Source organism: Prunus mume, linkage group LG8 (genome assembly GCF_029339155.1).
Source record: "Prunus mume cultivar Tortuosa linkage group LG8, ASM2933915v1, whole genome shotgun sequence".
In the NCBI taxonomy this organism is placed as follows: domain Eukaryota; kingdom Viridiplantae; phylum Streptophyta; class Magnoliopsida; order Rosales; family Rosaceae; genus Prunus; species Prunus mume.
In genome coordinates this window covers 16,298,807-16,315,601 of record NC_142705.1, presented here as the reverse complement: position 1 = coordinate 16,315,601, position 16,795 = coordinate 16,298,807, and the positions used below count along the sequence as shown (strand labels likewise).

The window sequence follows — 16,795 nt, the reverse complement described above, 5'->3', positions numbered from 1 at the left end:
CACATTGGTAGTATGTGTAAAAACCTGTTAATTACACTTGTACATTCAAGTTGTTGCTCTTCGCATGAATTGATCAGGCCCGCCTATTGTGTGAGCATTGAAGCTCCTCGTATTAGTGGTGTGCTGGTTGATCTTGTAGGACTAGGGCTGTTTGTATAAAAGCTAGGACCTCTCAGATGTTTATTTTTATTTTTTATGCTAGTTTCGTTCGCCCATTAGAAATAAGTAGAAATAAGATGAATTAAAGGGAGAAATGTAATGAAACGAACCCCTTATACCATTAATCCAATGAACTCCTTTGCCATGCGATTTTTCTGTAGTATCATTAAGGGAGAAATGTTGGAGATAACCCCCTGCTCATGAAACGGCTCTGCTGCAATGGATGGCAGAGGGTCCGTAGTGCCCAAAGCGTCCAGTAGCCGGGAAGGGGCCTAGAATTGCCTTGGTTTTTACTGAGACCAACTAATTATTGGGATGGGTTAAAATTTTCCAACCTAATTTAGCTCGAGTAAAATGGTTAAAATCTTGTTGCTTGTGGATACCTAATCACCTAAACTATTTTAGGCCCCTTTCAACCCACATGAACTTGAGTTGGACACAAACCAAGCCAAAGATATGATTAAGTATAGTGGCAATATGTGAAACTAATAAGAGTACAAAAGACATTGGGACTTCCTTTCAACAGCAACAAGGCAACATATACAACATAACATAAAATCACAATTTTTCCATACATATTTGCAAGGTACATATGCCAAAATAATGGCAGAATATTTGTAAGCTAAGCATTATCAACTGATTAACAACATAATATGAGGGAAAAACCTATTCATTTGCACAAAAAATATCAAATTCAAAAGCTTTTTTTTTTTTTTTTTTTTGGGAAAAAAAGTAGTCAAGCTGCAGAATTTGTTTTGAGCTATTCTCAGTCTGATTATTCGGAACCTTCTTTTTTCAGGGGAAAATTGAAACTTGTAAGTAATAGCCAGTCATTATGAACATTGTTGGCTTGTGCTCATCACCTGCGAACCAACGCTGCTACAATCCCAGCTGCTATAAGCCCAACAGCACTAGCAGTAATGCCTATTCCAATTAAGCCATCTGCATTCCAAGCAATGTGTTCACAATTCCTTGATTTTAGTGCTACAGTGCAGGCAAAACCAGAAGAAAAAGAAAACTACTCAATACCTTTAGCAATTCGATCCTCAACAGTCTTCTTAAGGGTCAGAGCCTGTCTCCAATCAGGAGCAATCTGCAAAACAAAGAAAGAAGGTTAAAAAAATAATTTTAAAACAATATTAGGACGAATCATTGGTAGGAATTGTAGAAATTAAAATAGCAACAGGCTGAAGGCAACTCATTTGTATAGTGAAAAGGAGGATAGATAGTAGTCTAGTCTGCAATACTACAATAGATGAGCAGCTAAAGGTTAAGTCCACACAGATATTATAGTTACAGTACAGAATTAGATAATTAACTATAAGTAAATTTCACCATGCTGAAAAGCAGCTAATACAATATATGCATAAGCACACAGCACGCAATCAAAATTTTAGAAAAGGACGACACATTTTAAACTTACCACCTATATAGCAGAGTCAAGTGTTGTTGAACATTTAAATGACAGATCCTATGAAACAAATAGTATTATTCGGGGCAGGTTTTCACTGAATGATGGTCAGCCAACCATATGCTAAATGTAAGAGACACATAAACATGTCACAGAAAAGAGAGATGAATGCTGCCAAAGGGTGCTGGAAAATTAGGTGCAAATGAAACGAAAAATAAGAACAAACCTCTAAGCATTGCTCCACAAGATGCCGACTATTTGAATATTCAGCAGTTCTGTAGTATCCAACAGCCAGAAGGTAAAGCTTCTCTCTCTGATGCAAAGGGGAGCCAGTGTTGGCCAATGAAGCTGTACAAAATCATATTCTTCAGCATTTTTAAATGAACAATTTTAGGTTATAGATACCACTAGAGAATGCAAACCTACACTGCCAGTATCTAATATTGGAAACTCAAGCATTAGCGACAAGCTAGAACGAAAGTTCTTCAGTTAAAAGCAAAACAAGAAACAATCACAATACAAGAGAAAATGTATTTAGTAATTTAACTTTTTTAATATGGAAAAGACTAACCAATTAAATATAAGATTGATGACCTTTTTTCTTTTTTGCGAAAGTAATCATTACTAGAAATCCAGAAGGGCTCAGCGTCTTTGTAATTTATAAATTTTCTTGTGGCATGGAGGGCCTAGTTCCAAATTCTTATGAAAGAATGAAGTAGAAAATGATACTCTAATGAATTTCTGGGGAGAATAATTTTGTTGGTGAGAATCAGGAAAAAAGATGGCATGCATTATGAAAGTGTACAAACACCATCACTACTGTTGTACAGAGGAGTAATAGGGTGAAAAGAGGGAAGATTCTTGGCAGTGTGAGCCCTCATAATAGTATTTCCTATTCCTGCAGTGTCTTATACCCCATACAAAGGAGCAACAGAAATGATTGTTCCATTAACTTAGAATTGATTGAATGTCTTTGGGCATACAAATTCTAAAAAGGCTGTCAAACCATTGCAAAAATATAAAGAATCAGTGCCGGCAGATTTGATAATGTTATATTAAAATAAACAAGAAAATAAAAATAACAACATTATGTTATTTTTATTCATGTGAGATTTTATAAATTCAGCCTCCTTTCTCCTTGATATCTCTCTTCTCCTTTTCAGGTCCCTCTCCCCTCTCTTTCTTTAATAAAAAAAATAAAAACAAAAGTGATACCAACTTGGCCTACATTTTACACAGAATTTTTTTGTATAACTAAAACCATGACGAGCAATTAGAGAAGATTAATTAAATTTAAAACTCATAATGAAAGAAATCATGAATAACCCATGAAAATAATCAGGAATTCTATGGTTGAAAAAGACATGTACAGAATCAAAATCGAGACGATAGGGAAATGTAAAAAGAAGTGTAATGAATTGACAACACCAATGGTTCAATATGCTTATGCTACCTAAAAAGTAAAAACTTGCAGCATTGAATGTTTAGAAATATTAATAAGAATAATGATAATACCTTCAAGCATGGCAATTCCACGCTGCACATCTTCTGGTTGCTTTGAGTGGACAAGTGCCCACGATAACCTCATTATGCTTTCGCTCTTCAGCTCATCTGAGTCACCCTTGTTGGCCTCTGCAACTTCTTTCTCGCACCCCTGACCCACAATTCACAAACACTCAAGTGTCTTTAATTCAAGCAAACAAAAACCAAACCAAATTGGATTGGAGGAACAAAGAGGAACCCAGATCTCTGTTTCGTTTTTCCTTCAGGGTTCTTCATTTTCTCGGGAAACAAACAGAAAATGAGCATTGGGGGTTTGCAGTGTGCACTTACGTGGATGACGTCGCGGTCGCACCAGGGGATCGAATCTCCGCCGCCGAAAAGGTTAGCGACGGAGTCAAAAAATTTGTCAAACATCTGTTCCATTTTGTGATTGCGGATGATGAAATGATTGAGTCTCAATTCTCAGGGGGAATTCTCTTGGGATTGGATTTGGTATTTATAGGTTTGTGAGGATATTTTCAAGTCTTTTTTATTTAAACCTAAAATGGGACTTTTGAATGTCGGCTTTTTTATATTTTATTTATAATTAAACAGATATTGTACTGTATGGTAAGGGAAATTCTAAAATACTTTATTAGTATGGATACATCAAAGCTCCTTTAGATCAGATCAACGGTTACTATTTTTTTTAATAAGCATAAATTGTTAGATGTTTACCTACAGTACTATTTGCTGTTAGGAAATATATCAGCAATTTTACTATATATAGATATATATGTTTTAATTACGTATAAGGATCTAATTGACATTTTATATATAACTAGCTTCTTCGCATGAGCTTCACAAGCATGCGAGAGATTTTTTAAAAAATTAAATTTATTTTAGAATTTAAAAAGATAATGAGTAGTTGTGTTCCATAAAAATAGAATTCATTATCTAATTTTTTTTTAATTATATATATTTTTTAATATGAAAAAGTGTGAATTTATCATATTATCTTCATTTAATTAATAATTTCAATTCTTAATGTTTGCATTAACCTGGGAACATTTTATGGTATTTTGAATGTTTTATCATTCTCTGCCTTTTGCTTTATATATATAGATATAGATGACAATACATAGCAATTTCAAAATTCATGTAAGCAGAAGGCTTAGGATGCGAAAATATCAAACAAATCAGTTCATTAATCAATAATATGACACTATGTGAGTTGAACAAAAGAGTGAGAACATTCATACTCTACAGTTCATTGCAATGGAGTTTTGGAACAAGCAGTTCTGTACATTCAAATTCAAGGGAATCAGTGATTTGGTGACATCAACTTGAAATCACAGTCCTCTGAAATCCAAGGGAAATCAGTATAGTCAATTGGTGGATAGTCAAGCTTGTCAGAGAGCTCATCAAAATCCTCATATGGAGTGTAGTATTTTGGTGATTCAAATACAGGAGGTGGAGAGTCAAGCTTTTCAGACATCTCTTCCAAATTCTTGCACCTCAAGGGACTCTCCGGCCGAAAACAAAGACGAAAAAACCGCATTGTTAGGAAATCCAAACCGACAAAATAACTTCAGAAAAGGAAGAAAAAGGGAATGCAGACTTGCCTTGAGTTCACTGAAATTAATCAGAAGTTGATCCAAGTCCATGGCCTTGTTTTGTGCTTTGATGCGTTCTTGATGATTGTGTATAAGAACCCTTCCTCTGCAATAGCACTAGGACAAAGGGGTTCTTCTGCCATAACATTTAGTTTCATGCTGTGGTTCTTCTGCAGATTTGGTTTCACTGAGTTTGAAATGTGAGATAGCGTATTCCTGCTACAAGCCTGCACTTTCTCTGAGGCTTTAAAAACACCTTTCCTAGTGCTTGCGTCATGAACTATTTTAGGAAGGCTGGTCACTTCCTCAACGACAGGAAAATTCTTGGAAGGCTGCTTTTTTGATGCCTGGGAGAGAACAGGCTTCCCCGAATTCGATATGTCACCAAGGGGTTTCCTTCCACCAAGTCCTCTCATTTGTGTTTTTAAAACATCACCCTTTCCCACAATAGAAGCTCCTGTGGCAAAATTCTTGGAATGCTGCTTTTTGATACCTGATTGAGTGCAGGCTTCCCAGAATTGCATAAATCACCAAGCGGTTTCCTTCCACCAAGGCCCCCTTTCCTTTGTGTTTCAACTGCATCAGCCTTTCCCACAACAGTGTGGTACATGTTATAAGGGTTACACCAAAATAGCCCAACAAGAATTCTAGGCAAAAAAGAAAATAATTGGTAGGCTTGAGAAGTACCATTAGATTGAGCATTAAGATTCTGATCGTGAATCACACGACCAACTTGTGATGCCATTGTTGCTTTCTGTACCCACTTTTAGATTTAATTTTCTGCTAACTGCAGAAACAAAGGAAAATAAACACACTTAGAACAATCCTTCACATCACCAACTTCCATAAAAGATGTGGCCTTAGATAAAGAAATATATATCCAGAATTCTAAAACTAATTGAACACTTAAACTGAAGTGAAAGAAATACTATCCAGAATCCAAGATCTTAGAAAACTACGAACCTCGAATGGCAATGGAAAAAAACACCAAATTCTTATTTATTTGCATCGCTAATATGTATCCCTCATCACCATTCACCATCATTTTCAATTCTAATGGGTACCATCTGAATCTTAAATTCAAATTCTTGTTTTTACTGTACAAATATTTGAAAAACAAGAACATCAAATCCAAATCCACATCCCAGAAAAGTTATGTAACACCGAGTCTATTGAAAATTATATCTCCTCTTTTTCTTGAAACCGAAACAATTAGAACGTTAAGAAACACAATTCAAATTACAATTCAAAAAAAATTCCCAAGAATTGTAATTCCCAAATTACAATACAAACCTAAACCCTAATAAACGAATTAGAGTAAATCATACAGATTTCTAAGCACCACCGATCAACATATCCCTAACCTATCAACTATGTTCGCCATACTGAAGCAATACAACATGTGACTCAATCCAATGAAGTGTGCCTTCGGCGTGGCCTCAGGAAAGTTCCTTGGTTTCATGATCAATCAGGGAGGTATTGAGACCAACCCTGAAAAAATTCAAGCCATCTTAGACATGAAGGTGCCTAAAACAGTCAAGGATATCCAGAGCCTTACTTGATGTGTCGAGGCCCTAACTAGGTTCACCTCTAAGGCTACCGCTGTGCATCCTTCTTTAAGGCCCTCAAGGGCGACTCCCGAATGCGATAAAGCTTTCATCGAGCTCAAGGAATATATGAGCAAGGCACCTCTCTTGTCAACACCTGAGCCTAGTGAAACCCTCATGATCTACCTTTTGGTCTTTGCCCTTGTAGTTTGCTCAGTGTTAATTCGGTCACATGATGATGCCGAAGCTCGATAGTCAGACATAGAAAAACATTGCCTTCACTTTGGTCTTTTTAGCCAGACGTCTTCGACCCTACTTCCAAGCCCATACCATCCATACCCTTACTAATCAGCCTCTAAGACAAGTATTGCAGAAGCTAGAGACATATGGTAGGCTGATTAAGTGGGCCATCGAGCTCAGGGATTTTGATATTCATTATAGGCCTCGACCGACCACCAAAGGACAAGTTATTGCCGATTTTCTCTCCTAATTTACCGAACCCAAACCTTCAACCACTCCATGTATCATCGTTGAACCTACTCACCCACCGACCTTTGTCCACCTCGCTGGCGAGGGCAACTTCGACCTCAGCAAGACCCTATGGACACTCCACATAGATGGATCCTCCAATTCCCGGGATTGTGGTGCATGCTTAGTCCTCAGTTCCCCAGACAAGGTTGTCCTGGAGTATGCCCTCTGCTTTAACTTCTAGACCTCCAACAATGTAGCAGAATACGAAGCACTCTTAGCTGGACTTCGGCTTGCCAAAAAGATGGATGCTAAATAGATTCAGATATTCAGTGACTCCCAGCTCGTCATCCACCAAGTCAATCATTTGCCAAGGACACCTCCATGAAGTCATACCTTCAGCATACCCACCAACTACTAAAAACTTTCAATGCTTATCGCATCAGCCAAATCCCACGATCTGAAAACAGCCATGCTGATGCCTTGTTAAGGTTAGCTTCGGCATTGGAACAAGGCATTGGTCGTAACATCCATGTGGAACTCCTGGATAGGCCCACAACCAAACGCCAGTCATTTGTACAATTGACCATAGCCCCACATGGATGGATCCCATAATCTAGTTCCTACAACACCAAATATTGCCCGCCAACCCTATTGAGGCACGCAGGTTTGCTATCATCCCCGAAATACCATTTTGACAACGTGCATTTAGTGCACGTTGTGGAACGTTTACTTCCACAACACGTAACTTACGCACGTTGTTAATAACATGTTGTCGTAGGGTATTTTTCTTGTAGTGTCTGAACATGCCAATGACTAGAACTTTTGCCTTTTGTATTTTGGGAATTTGACTCTTCTATGAATTCGGGAATTTTTTTTTGGGTACTTAATACTCTTATGTTCAATGACAGTGGTGTAGATTTTGGCTTATATATCCCAAGTATTCAATTTGATATATGATAATGTTGTCATATGTTCAATTGGTTGTTGCCCTGGACTCTGCATTCACCATTTTTTGAATTAATTATCTGTTTTCTTCTTAGAGAAATTAATAGTCAAAGAATCATGACAAGGAGTTTATAAAAGTTAACTTCTTCTTATTAGGATTTCAAAATAAAATAGATGAGAAACTCTTGTTTCTTCATATTCTAGTTTGGATGAGAAAACATTATTAGATTTTCAGTTTGTTTTAAGTTTATATGAGAAAAATTGAGAAAATGTTAGAATCGAGGGTAATAATTATTGTGGTGGTTTGAATTAGGTGTTTGAGTTGAGTGTGATTTTTGTTGCTGTTTTGACATGGGTTATATAAACCCAAGCAATAGCAGCACTCATGGGTAGGTCTCATCATTTGGCCCGCGGGCTCATGGGCGATGGGAGCCCGTCCGGCCCGGTCCTTTATGGGCTTTTGAGATGGCCCGACCCGCCTTGGGCCGGGCTAGGCTTGGGCTTGGGTGTCTGAAGCTCGGCCCGGCCCGATTAAGCCCAAGATAGCCCGGCCCGGCCCGCCCACAAAAGCTCGGCCCGTTAGGTCCGCATACATATATAATTATGTATAAATAAGAGTTTAGGTTTAGGATTTTATCACTTAAATCACATATATAATTTGTTTCATTTCATTTACTTTTCTTTACTCATTCCTAGTTTATAATTGGATGATTAGCACAGTAATTTGTGTCAATTATTAATTCAACAATTATATATATATATAAATAAGATGAACAACATATCACATCACCAAATATAATCATATCACGAAACATAATCGTACCACCAAATATAATCTACTTTTCTTGAACACATCACCAAATATTTGCATATTTATTCATACCATCCTTTAAAAAAAATATTTGTTTGATACTTATTATTTTTTTAAATTATTTCTTAAAACGTATTATGGTCTAATTATGTAATAACCTCAAAAATAATACTTGGTTTTATTATTTTTGTGGAAAATCTTATTAAGTTGTGTGACTTTATTGGGTGTTTTATGAATTCGGTTTGATGTGTAAATATTGGAATTAAGTGAGTTTAATCTTAAATTTGGACTAAAATGCCCTTATGATTAAGTTTATGATTTTTTTCAATGAAGTAGGCCCGTTTAGGCCCGGCCCGGCCCGATGGGCTTTCTCAAGCCCGGCTCATAGGTCGGGCTTTCGGGCTTGGGGTTTGAATTTTCTAAAAAAATCCGGCCCGATATTTTCTCTCTCCTCTTTAAAGCCCGGCCCGACCCAAGTCCATTGAATTTGGGCCGGGCTAGCCCGGCCCGGCCCATTGATGAGCCCTACTCATGGGAGGAGGTATGAAGTTAAAAAGGAGGGGGACGTGGGTGGTGTGGAGTCTACGAGTTGTGAGAAGTAGGAAGAAGGTGGAAGGAAAGTGCTCCCAAAGAAAGCGTGAAAGCTAGCTGAGCGTGGGATAATATCTCCACCGGTACCTTCCTTCCGATCTTGTCGTTTATTGCCGAAGCCAAACGTGAGAGTGCATCGACATGGCTGTTTTCTGACCTGGGGATCTGCCGAATATCATAGGCCTGGAACTTTTGTAGGAGTAGGTGAGTTGCCGATAGGTAGGTGACATAGAGGCATCCTTGGTGTGAAGTCTGCCGTTATCCGTTTACTATGAGTGGGAGTCACTGTGAATGTTGATTTGTTTTGTGCTCATGCTCTTGGCTAGCCGAAGGCCAGCCAATAGAGCCTTATACTCTGCCTCGTTGTTAGAGGTTCTGAAGTTGAATCGGAGGGCATATTCGACTTTGCCTCCGTCTGGAGTTGTCAACACCAAGCCAGCTCCACAGCCTTGTTGATTTGCCGAGCCATCGATGTGCAGGATCCATACAGGAATGGAGGGATCAAAGGGTTCGACATTCAACTTTTCTGGTTCCAAAATAACAGCGTTCAGACTGGATGGTTCCGATGGTGTTGTAGGTGTTAGCTCGAAAATAAAGTCGGCGATAACCTAACCCTTCTCGGCAGGTCTTGGCTTGAATCAGTATGTCGAATTCTCCGAGCTCGATCGCCCATTTGATCGGCCACCGGATGTTTCGACTTTGCAGTACCTCGAAGGGGTTGATTAGTCGAATAGTGATCTCGCGGCGCTTGGAAGTATGGGCGGAGCCGTTGGCCGAGACCACGAGGCTAGTGCTAGCTGCTCCAAGGGAGGGTACAAGCTCTGCCTGCGCCTTGTCGACATAGAAGATCGATAGCTCGCTTTCTCTTTTTCGTATCAATACCGAGCTAACAACAGTGCTTTGGATAACGAAAGGTAGGGGAGGAGAACTTCTCCGGGGAGTGGTTTCGATAATAGTGGTGCCTTGCTCATGTAGTTCTTCAAGTCTTGAAATGCTCGGTCGCACTCGAAAGTCCATATGATATAATATTTGCCCCCTTTCAAGGCTTTGAAGAATGGTCTGCACCTATCGGTAGCCTTGGAAATGAAGCGCGTTAGGGCGGCGATAAGTTCGGTAAGGCTCTGAATATCCTTTTGTGTCTTCAGCTTTTCCATATCGATGATGGCTTTGATTTTCTCGGGATTGGCTTCGATTCCCCTTTGGCTAATCATGAATTTGAGAAATTTCCCCAATGATACACCGAAGACGTACTTCATTGGATTAAGCCTCATTCGGTAGTCTTTCAGATATCTGAAAATGAGGGCTAAGTTTTCCAGATGCCCCCTACTATTCGGCTTTTCACCGTCGACATACACCTCCATAATGCTGCCGATATGTTAAGCAAAAATCCAATTGACGAGCCATTGATACGTTGCCCCTGTGTTTTTCAAGCTAAAAGGCATGACATTGTAACAGTACAACCCGTGGTCGGTGATGAATGTCGTATGCTCGCCATCGGCGAGGTCCATGAAAATCGATTGTACCCTGAATAGGCGTCCATGAAGCCGAGCGGCTCGTGTCCAGCGGTTGCGTCAACAAGCTGGTCAATCCTCGGCAATGGGAAGCTATCCTTCGGACAAGCCTTGTTCAGGTCGGTATAGTCTTGACACATTCGCCATCCGCCCTTGGCGTTCCGAACCATAACCGAGTTGGCAAGCCAGACAGGTACGTAGCCTCCCGATAAAGCTGATGGCTTTAAGCTTGTCAACTTTAGTACGCATAACCTCGTAACCTCATAACTTCATACCCCTCGGGTTGTCTATAGCCCCACTACCGTTCGGTACCTCTCTCACAGACATTGCTTCCATTAGAGGTTTGGGGGCTACTGATTTGAGGGCCGTTGCATAGCAAGTTTGTGTGGTGGTCCCCTCGGAGAGCGCCAGCTGTTCTTTGGTTAGGAATTTCATTAGCAACATGTGGGGAAACAAGTGTGCTTTGACTCTAGTGAGTGTCGTTCATCCCACGATGACGTTGTATGCCGTTGGGCGTCGACAATGAGGAATTGATTGTAGGTCATTGTTTTTCGAGGGGCAACGCCGAAGGCCATGGGCAGACGGACACTACCGATCGGTTGGACCAGATCCCGAAAAACCGAGTAGATGTATTATCGCCAATTGACCATGCCGTCAAGAATTCCTAACCCTCAAGGCATCGGAAAAATTACATTTACAGTAACTTCCGTGTCGATCAAGACCACCTACATCGTAATCGGCGATTTCGGCCCGAATGATCATCGGGTCATCGTGGGGGTAAATGATCCCTTCTTCCTCTTCTTCGCAAAAGGTGATGGGCTCCCAACCCACCTTCGGGACCTTGCGGTGCCGATCGGCCTCTATGTCGAAGACTTGAGGGTAGTGAGCGACACACACATATTGTTTCACCAATCGGTTAGGGGGTCTTGCCAGAGTGGGGCATCCACTGATGGTGCTGATCATGTTGATATGCCAATTTGCGTTTGGGGCTGGTGCCTGCGGTGCTCTGGCGATGTATTGATCTAGCTTTCCTTCCCAAATCAGGCGTTCAACGATCTTCCTTAGACCGATGCGTCTTGGTGTTATGGCGTTATGCCTGGTGGTATCGGCAGAATTTGCCTGTATCCCGATTGTCCCGCCGATTGGGCTTTCGGTTGTTTGGCTTCGGGATTTGGTCACATTCGTTCATCAAGACGGCCTCATATGTAGTATTCAACAGGTGAAGACCTCCTGAGCGCGGTGGTGATTCGGTAGTAGCGCTCGGTGGTCGTTGCGACCGTATTTCCCACGCCCCTTCTTTGAGCTTCCTCGCCGATTATCACGGTCGTCCTTTCGGTTGTGACCTACCAAGAGTCGCCACCGCTCGAGGGTATGATGATCCTTGCCCAGGATAGCTCTTTGGTGTTGATTCCTCCCACCTTGCCGAAGGCCCGACTTGGAGTTGAAATATTCAGCCTTGGCGTGGACCGCCGCTTCATCGTTCATCATATGTGCACTAGTTGCTACCGTGCACGAGATACCGAAAGTGAGAGGACCGAAGGCCACTCTTGAAGGAGTCGTAGGCTGCCCTATCGTCCGTTTTCGGACACCTCGAGTATTCATAACTAAAGCATGCAGCGTATTCCCGTAGGGGTTCGTCTTCTCTCGCCGAATCGTACTGTGCCATCGGCGAAGTACAAACGGTCATGTCGGATCATGAAGTGATTGAGAAAAATCTGCTTGATTCGTAAACGAGTCTACCGTTCTGGTTCAAGACGGTAGAACTAGTTCAAAGCGGCTTCGGTAAGGAGGATGGGAACAACAGCATTGCCCCTCGTCGTTGAGGCCTTGCATCCGATGCCGATTGAAAAGAGTAAAGGTGCGTCAAGGGGTCCTTCACGGTGTAGAACGGTATGCGCAACGGCTGTACCTCCCGTCCCGCCTGCATTCTTGATGCGCTCGGTAAAAGTCCCGGCCAGTTTCCCCAATCAGGTTCCCGGACCGGGTTCATCATTTTCCATCTTCTAAATTCTCTGGAAGAGCAGACGAATAGCAAGGTCTCGCTTGGAACCTCCTCGGAATCGTAGTCTTTGAAAGTTCTCTGCGGACTCGGTGGTCTTGCCTTTGAATAGTCCGTAGGAGTTTCCGAACTGTAGTTTGATTCGGTTCCTCCTGGAGGGACATATTCGTTGTCAGATTCTACCTCCGACTCCAACCCTTGGACCTTCCTAAGGGGTGATTTGCTTCCGAGGACCCTCATCCGTGAGTCCCGCATGTGGGCATTAATCCTGATCGGGGACCTCTGCCGTGCTCGGCCTCCTTGTCGCTGATCCGTTGGCGACGACGAGACCTTTTTCGGTATGTGAGGCTGGTCCCGTAGAGCCGGGACTACCTGTTTGGAAGGCGCAGCATTGCCTTTGCCCCTTTCTTCCTCTTCTTCTGCCGATTGGGAGTTTGCAGACTGGGAAGGTTCCTTAGCTTGGATATTCTGCGCTTCCTCGATTAAGCACCGCGAGTTTCATCTACTTTGGACGAGTGGAGGTTGTTATGTTCTTGGAGCTTAGCCATTTCCTTCCGAAAGGAAGTCATTTGGGCCAGAAGCTCCGCCGACCGTAGTCCGAATCACCGGAGGATTACCAAGGGAGTGCTAGGGGGGCAGCGCAGGGGCTTGCTCCGCTTGGCCTGCCAAACGATAGCCCATCCTCCGATAAGAACATTGGTACTGAAGTGGTTCCCATGTGTTTTTTAGGAATTGTAGGTCGATTCTTATCGCTTCCCACAGACGGCGCCAAACTGTTGATGCAGAAAAATGGTTCGGCACTTTCCCGCGCAACTTAGTGATGTTGGGCCTTCGGAATGCTCTAGGCCTCGGTAGGGCGTGCAATTTGCAAGATAGCAAACGCTCGGTAAGACCTAAGGCACCAGTGTGGTATCGGCCGAAGACTCTCCGATGCTTAGGTAAGTACGGATTTAGTAAGATTGAACTACATATCAATAGGCAGTATGCCGTAAGTTCTGATTACCTCCATTCTGGGGAATTGTGCTTCCTTTATAGATCTTGGGAGGTATGCATGCTGTGTAGATTTTCGATGTGGGACTGTGGACATCAATTGTGAGCTTGCCACGTATCCTAGAGAAGGAGGTTGCCTTAATTGTTGGATCGGTAACTGGGTGCCGAAGGTAGGTGCCGAAGGCTACCATGACCCATTTCGTCTACGTGTCAGCTTTTCATTGGCTGTTCATTTTGGTATAAACAATATTAATTCTCACTCGTGACAACCTACACTGCGTCAACCTAACACTCCCCACATTAGCAACAACTAGGTGTGCTAAAATATGACTATGGTTTGAATACTTTTTTATGATGGTATTCTTCTCAATAAGGAGAAATATATTGGAGTTTACAAGGAATTAGATACATGAATTAAATAGGAGAATATCCCCTAATTATACAAGGATTGTCGACTATATTGAAAGAAGTAAATAAATCACCTAATTAACTTAGGAAATAAATTTCCTTGATTTGTTAGGTTAATTCACATCAACACTCCTCCTCAAGTTGGGGTATACACATCACTAATGCCCAACTTGGTAAGTGAGTCATGAAACACTCTAGAGACATCCTTTGTCAAGACATCTGCTAACTGATCTTCTGACTTTACAAAGGATCGGCAGATGATCTTGTTCTTAAATTTTTCTTTGATGAAATGTCTATCCACCTCAACAAGTTTTGTTGAGCTGGATTATGAGCAATATCAATCGTTGACTTCTTGTCACAATTTACCTGAAAGATGTTGAAGCAGCTAACCGTACTATATTTGATCTATTTCTCGTATCCAAAAGTATTTAGTATGAAATACTAGTCAGTATATTGGCTTGTGAAACACTTGGACTATTAACTTAGGATTCATTCTCTTGTTGCTTTTTCTGATGCTTCACTATGGTTTCCTGTTGAACATAAATTTTCTCATACCGTACATTAGGTTATTAGGCATTGGATCTCCATAGCCCCTGTACTTGTCTCAGATCTACTTGTTTGTGTGCACCATTTTGCTGTTTATATACATTGTCTAAATAATCTTTGCAGGACGAATCAAAAATTTATATCTTCCTGGAGCTTGTAACCCAGGGAAGCATATATAAACTCTATTCGACATTACATGGCTTAGGAGAAAGTCTCTCAGATTCTACTGTCTCTAAATACACAAGACAGATCCTGCAAGGTTTGAAGTATCTTCATGACCATAATGTGATTCACAGGTACTTCATGTGACATGATGTATAGCTATGGTTAATGATGTTAGATTATTAGAAGATTCTGTATTTCCCTTTGAGCATTTGTTACTTGGAATATCACCATATCATGTAAAGAGTCATCCCAAAAAAGGAGAAACAAAAGAAGAGTGGCTGTGGGTTAACAATGTCCATATCTGTCTAACCCCATTCTCAAATCTCTTCGTTTTTTGTAATAAGGGACATTAAATGCGCAAATATTTTGGTGGATGCAAATGGATCTGTGAAGATTGCTGATTTTGGATTGGCAAAGGTTTGTCTTTCATTGCTCCAAACCTTTTCTGTTTGTTGCCTTCAGTAATTTCCAGAATGCATGATAGTGAATTTTTCTCCCCAGATAACCGAAGGGAACAACAGTCATTCTTGCCGTGGAACTCCATACTGGATGGCTCCTGAGGTTTTCTTATTATATATTGCGTAGTGTCAGTTCTCAAAAGTTCCTCCTTTTGACACCGATTGATTTTATGGTTGCTTCAAACACTAATGAAACACAAATATTAAATAACTTTGAGTGCAAGATTATGAAAAGAAAAACACATCCTAGCAAATATTAGTCCACCCACCCTGAAAAATAATGTTATCCTAATTACTCCTAAGCTCCCTAAGACAGAAGTGAACCAATCACCCACAAATAATGAAAATTAAGGTTATAACTCTCTCTCTCTCTCTCTCTCTCTCTCTCTCTCAAAGTTCTTCTGTTGTTAATTTTATCAAGAACATATACAAGAGCTCTTCTCCTCAATCCGACCCTTTATACACTCATTCTAGATGAGGTGAATTCTTTTGTGTTGGTTGGCTTGATCGGTTGAGCAGGGGCAACTTGTATTTATATGCATCTACCTAAGAGTCTTGCCCATCAAGAAACTCCTAAGAAGTCCTTAGTCTTAGAATCCTTTGATGATTATAAGACCACACTTTAATGAGATAGACATCTATATGTCTAACAGAATTCTTATAGTAATAGATAGCCACTGTTTGCATGCTGTGGCTACAAAAACTGTGGCTTTTACCCTTTTTTCTAGTAGTGATATAATATGTATTCTGTTACCGTCTACGATGATATGAGCTCTTATCAAGTCTTCTAGGAATTTTCTACAATATTTGCGGACTACTCCACAATTGTCTAAGATGATTTGTGGGCTCTTAGATTGAATATCATTTTTTTTGTATTAGAGGTAAAGGATCTAGTGATGTTCTTTATTTATGATCATGCCTAGACTTTAAAATTTTAAAATCATGGAGTTTGTTGTCGTGTCTGAATTTTTCAGAATTTATGCTTATGCAGGTTCTTAAGACAACAAACCAAGGTTATGGGATTGCAGCTGATATATGGAGCCTTGGTTGCACTGTGTTGGAGATGTTAACCGGGAAGTTTCCATACGATAAGCCAGAAGGGGTCCGTACCATGTTTTATTTCAGTAAATTTGTATTATTTATGGTTCAAAAAGATGATGATGATGATAGATTTAATAGACCTGACTGATGCATCCTCTCCTTGACAGAACCGTGCGTTATTTAACATCCTTCTTGGAAACCCCCCTGAGATTCCTGATTCTCTCCCGAGGCATCCACGAGATTTCATACAGAAATGCTTGCAAGTTAATCCACATGATCGTCCCACTGCTATCGAGCTCTTAAATCATCCATTTGTGCAGGAGGCATCTGCTAGAATCAGGAGCGGATCCAGGAATTTTTCAGAGAAGGGGCAATTTTAAAAGGCTAAAAGTTCAACAACAACAAAATTTAGAGAATCAAATATCCTTCAAATTTAAAAAGTACTAACGTCTTTAATAATTCATGGAAAAAAAAATAACATTACAAAATGCATATTACTTTATTAAATAAATAATCAAATTGTAATTGATCATACCTCGAGCTGTGCACTACACAACCTCTTCTTCTCTCTCGAGTTTGCTAATGATTATACAAATACAGAGAAAGCCAAATCAGAAATATATATTTATATATATGAAAAAAAA

General features: G+C 40.6%; 2 protein-coding genes across 2 annotated transcripts; one reads left to right on the top strand and one right to left on the bottom strand.

Moving 5' to 3' along the window:
* Nucleotides 1–676: 676 nt before the first annotated feature.
* LOC103339305 (mitochondrial fission 1 protein A) lies at nucleotides 677–3,604 on the bottom strand. Its single transcript, XM_008242573.3, has 5 exons — nucleotides 3,404–3,604; nucleotides 3,086–3,224; nucleotides 1,797–1,918; nucleotides 1,189–1,252; nucleotides 677–1,101 (listed from the first exon to the last, which is right to left on the bottom strand). The coding sequence occupies exons 1-5, from the start codon at nucleotides 3,494–3,496 to the stop codon at nucleotides 1,019–1,021; spliced, it is 501 nt and encodes a 166-aa protein (XP_008240795.1). The 5' UTR covers nucleotides 3,497–3,604; the 3' UTR covers nucleotides 677–1,018.
* Nucleotides 3,605–13,363: 9,759 nt separating this feature from the next.
* LOC103339304 (mitogen-activated protein kinase kinase kinase 1-like) lies at nucleotides 13,364–16,531 on the top strand. The gene is made up of 7 exons (XM_089043319.1): nucleotides 13,364–13,481; nucleotides 13,579–13,703; nucleotides 14,611–14,783; nucleotides 14,997–15,069; nucleotides 15,154–15,213; nucleotides 16,102–16,212; nucleotides 16,319–16,531. Exons 1-7 carry the CDS (start codon nucleotides 13,364–13,366, stop codon nucleotides 16,529–16,531), a joined length of 873 nt encoding a protein of 290 aa, XP_088899445.1.
* Nucleotides 16,532–16,795: the final 264 nt, after the last annotated feature.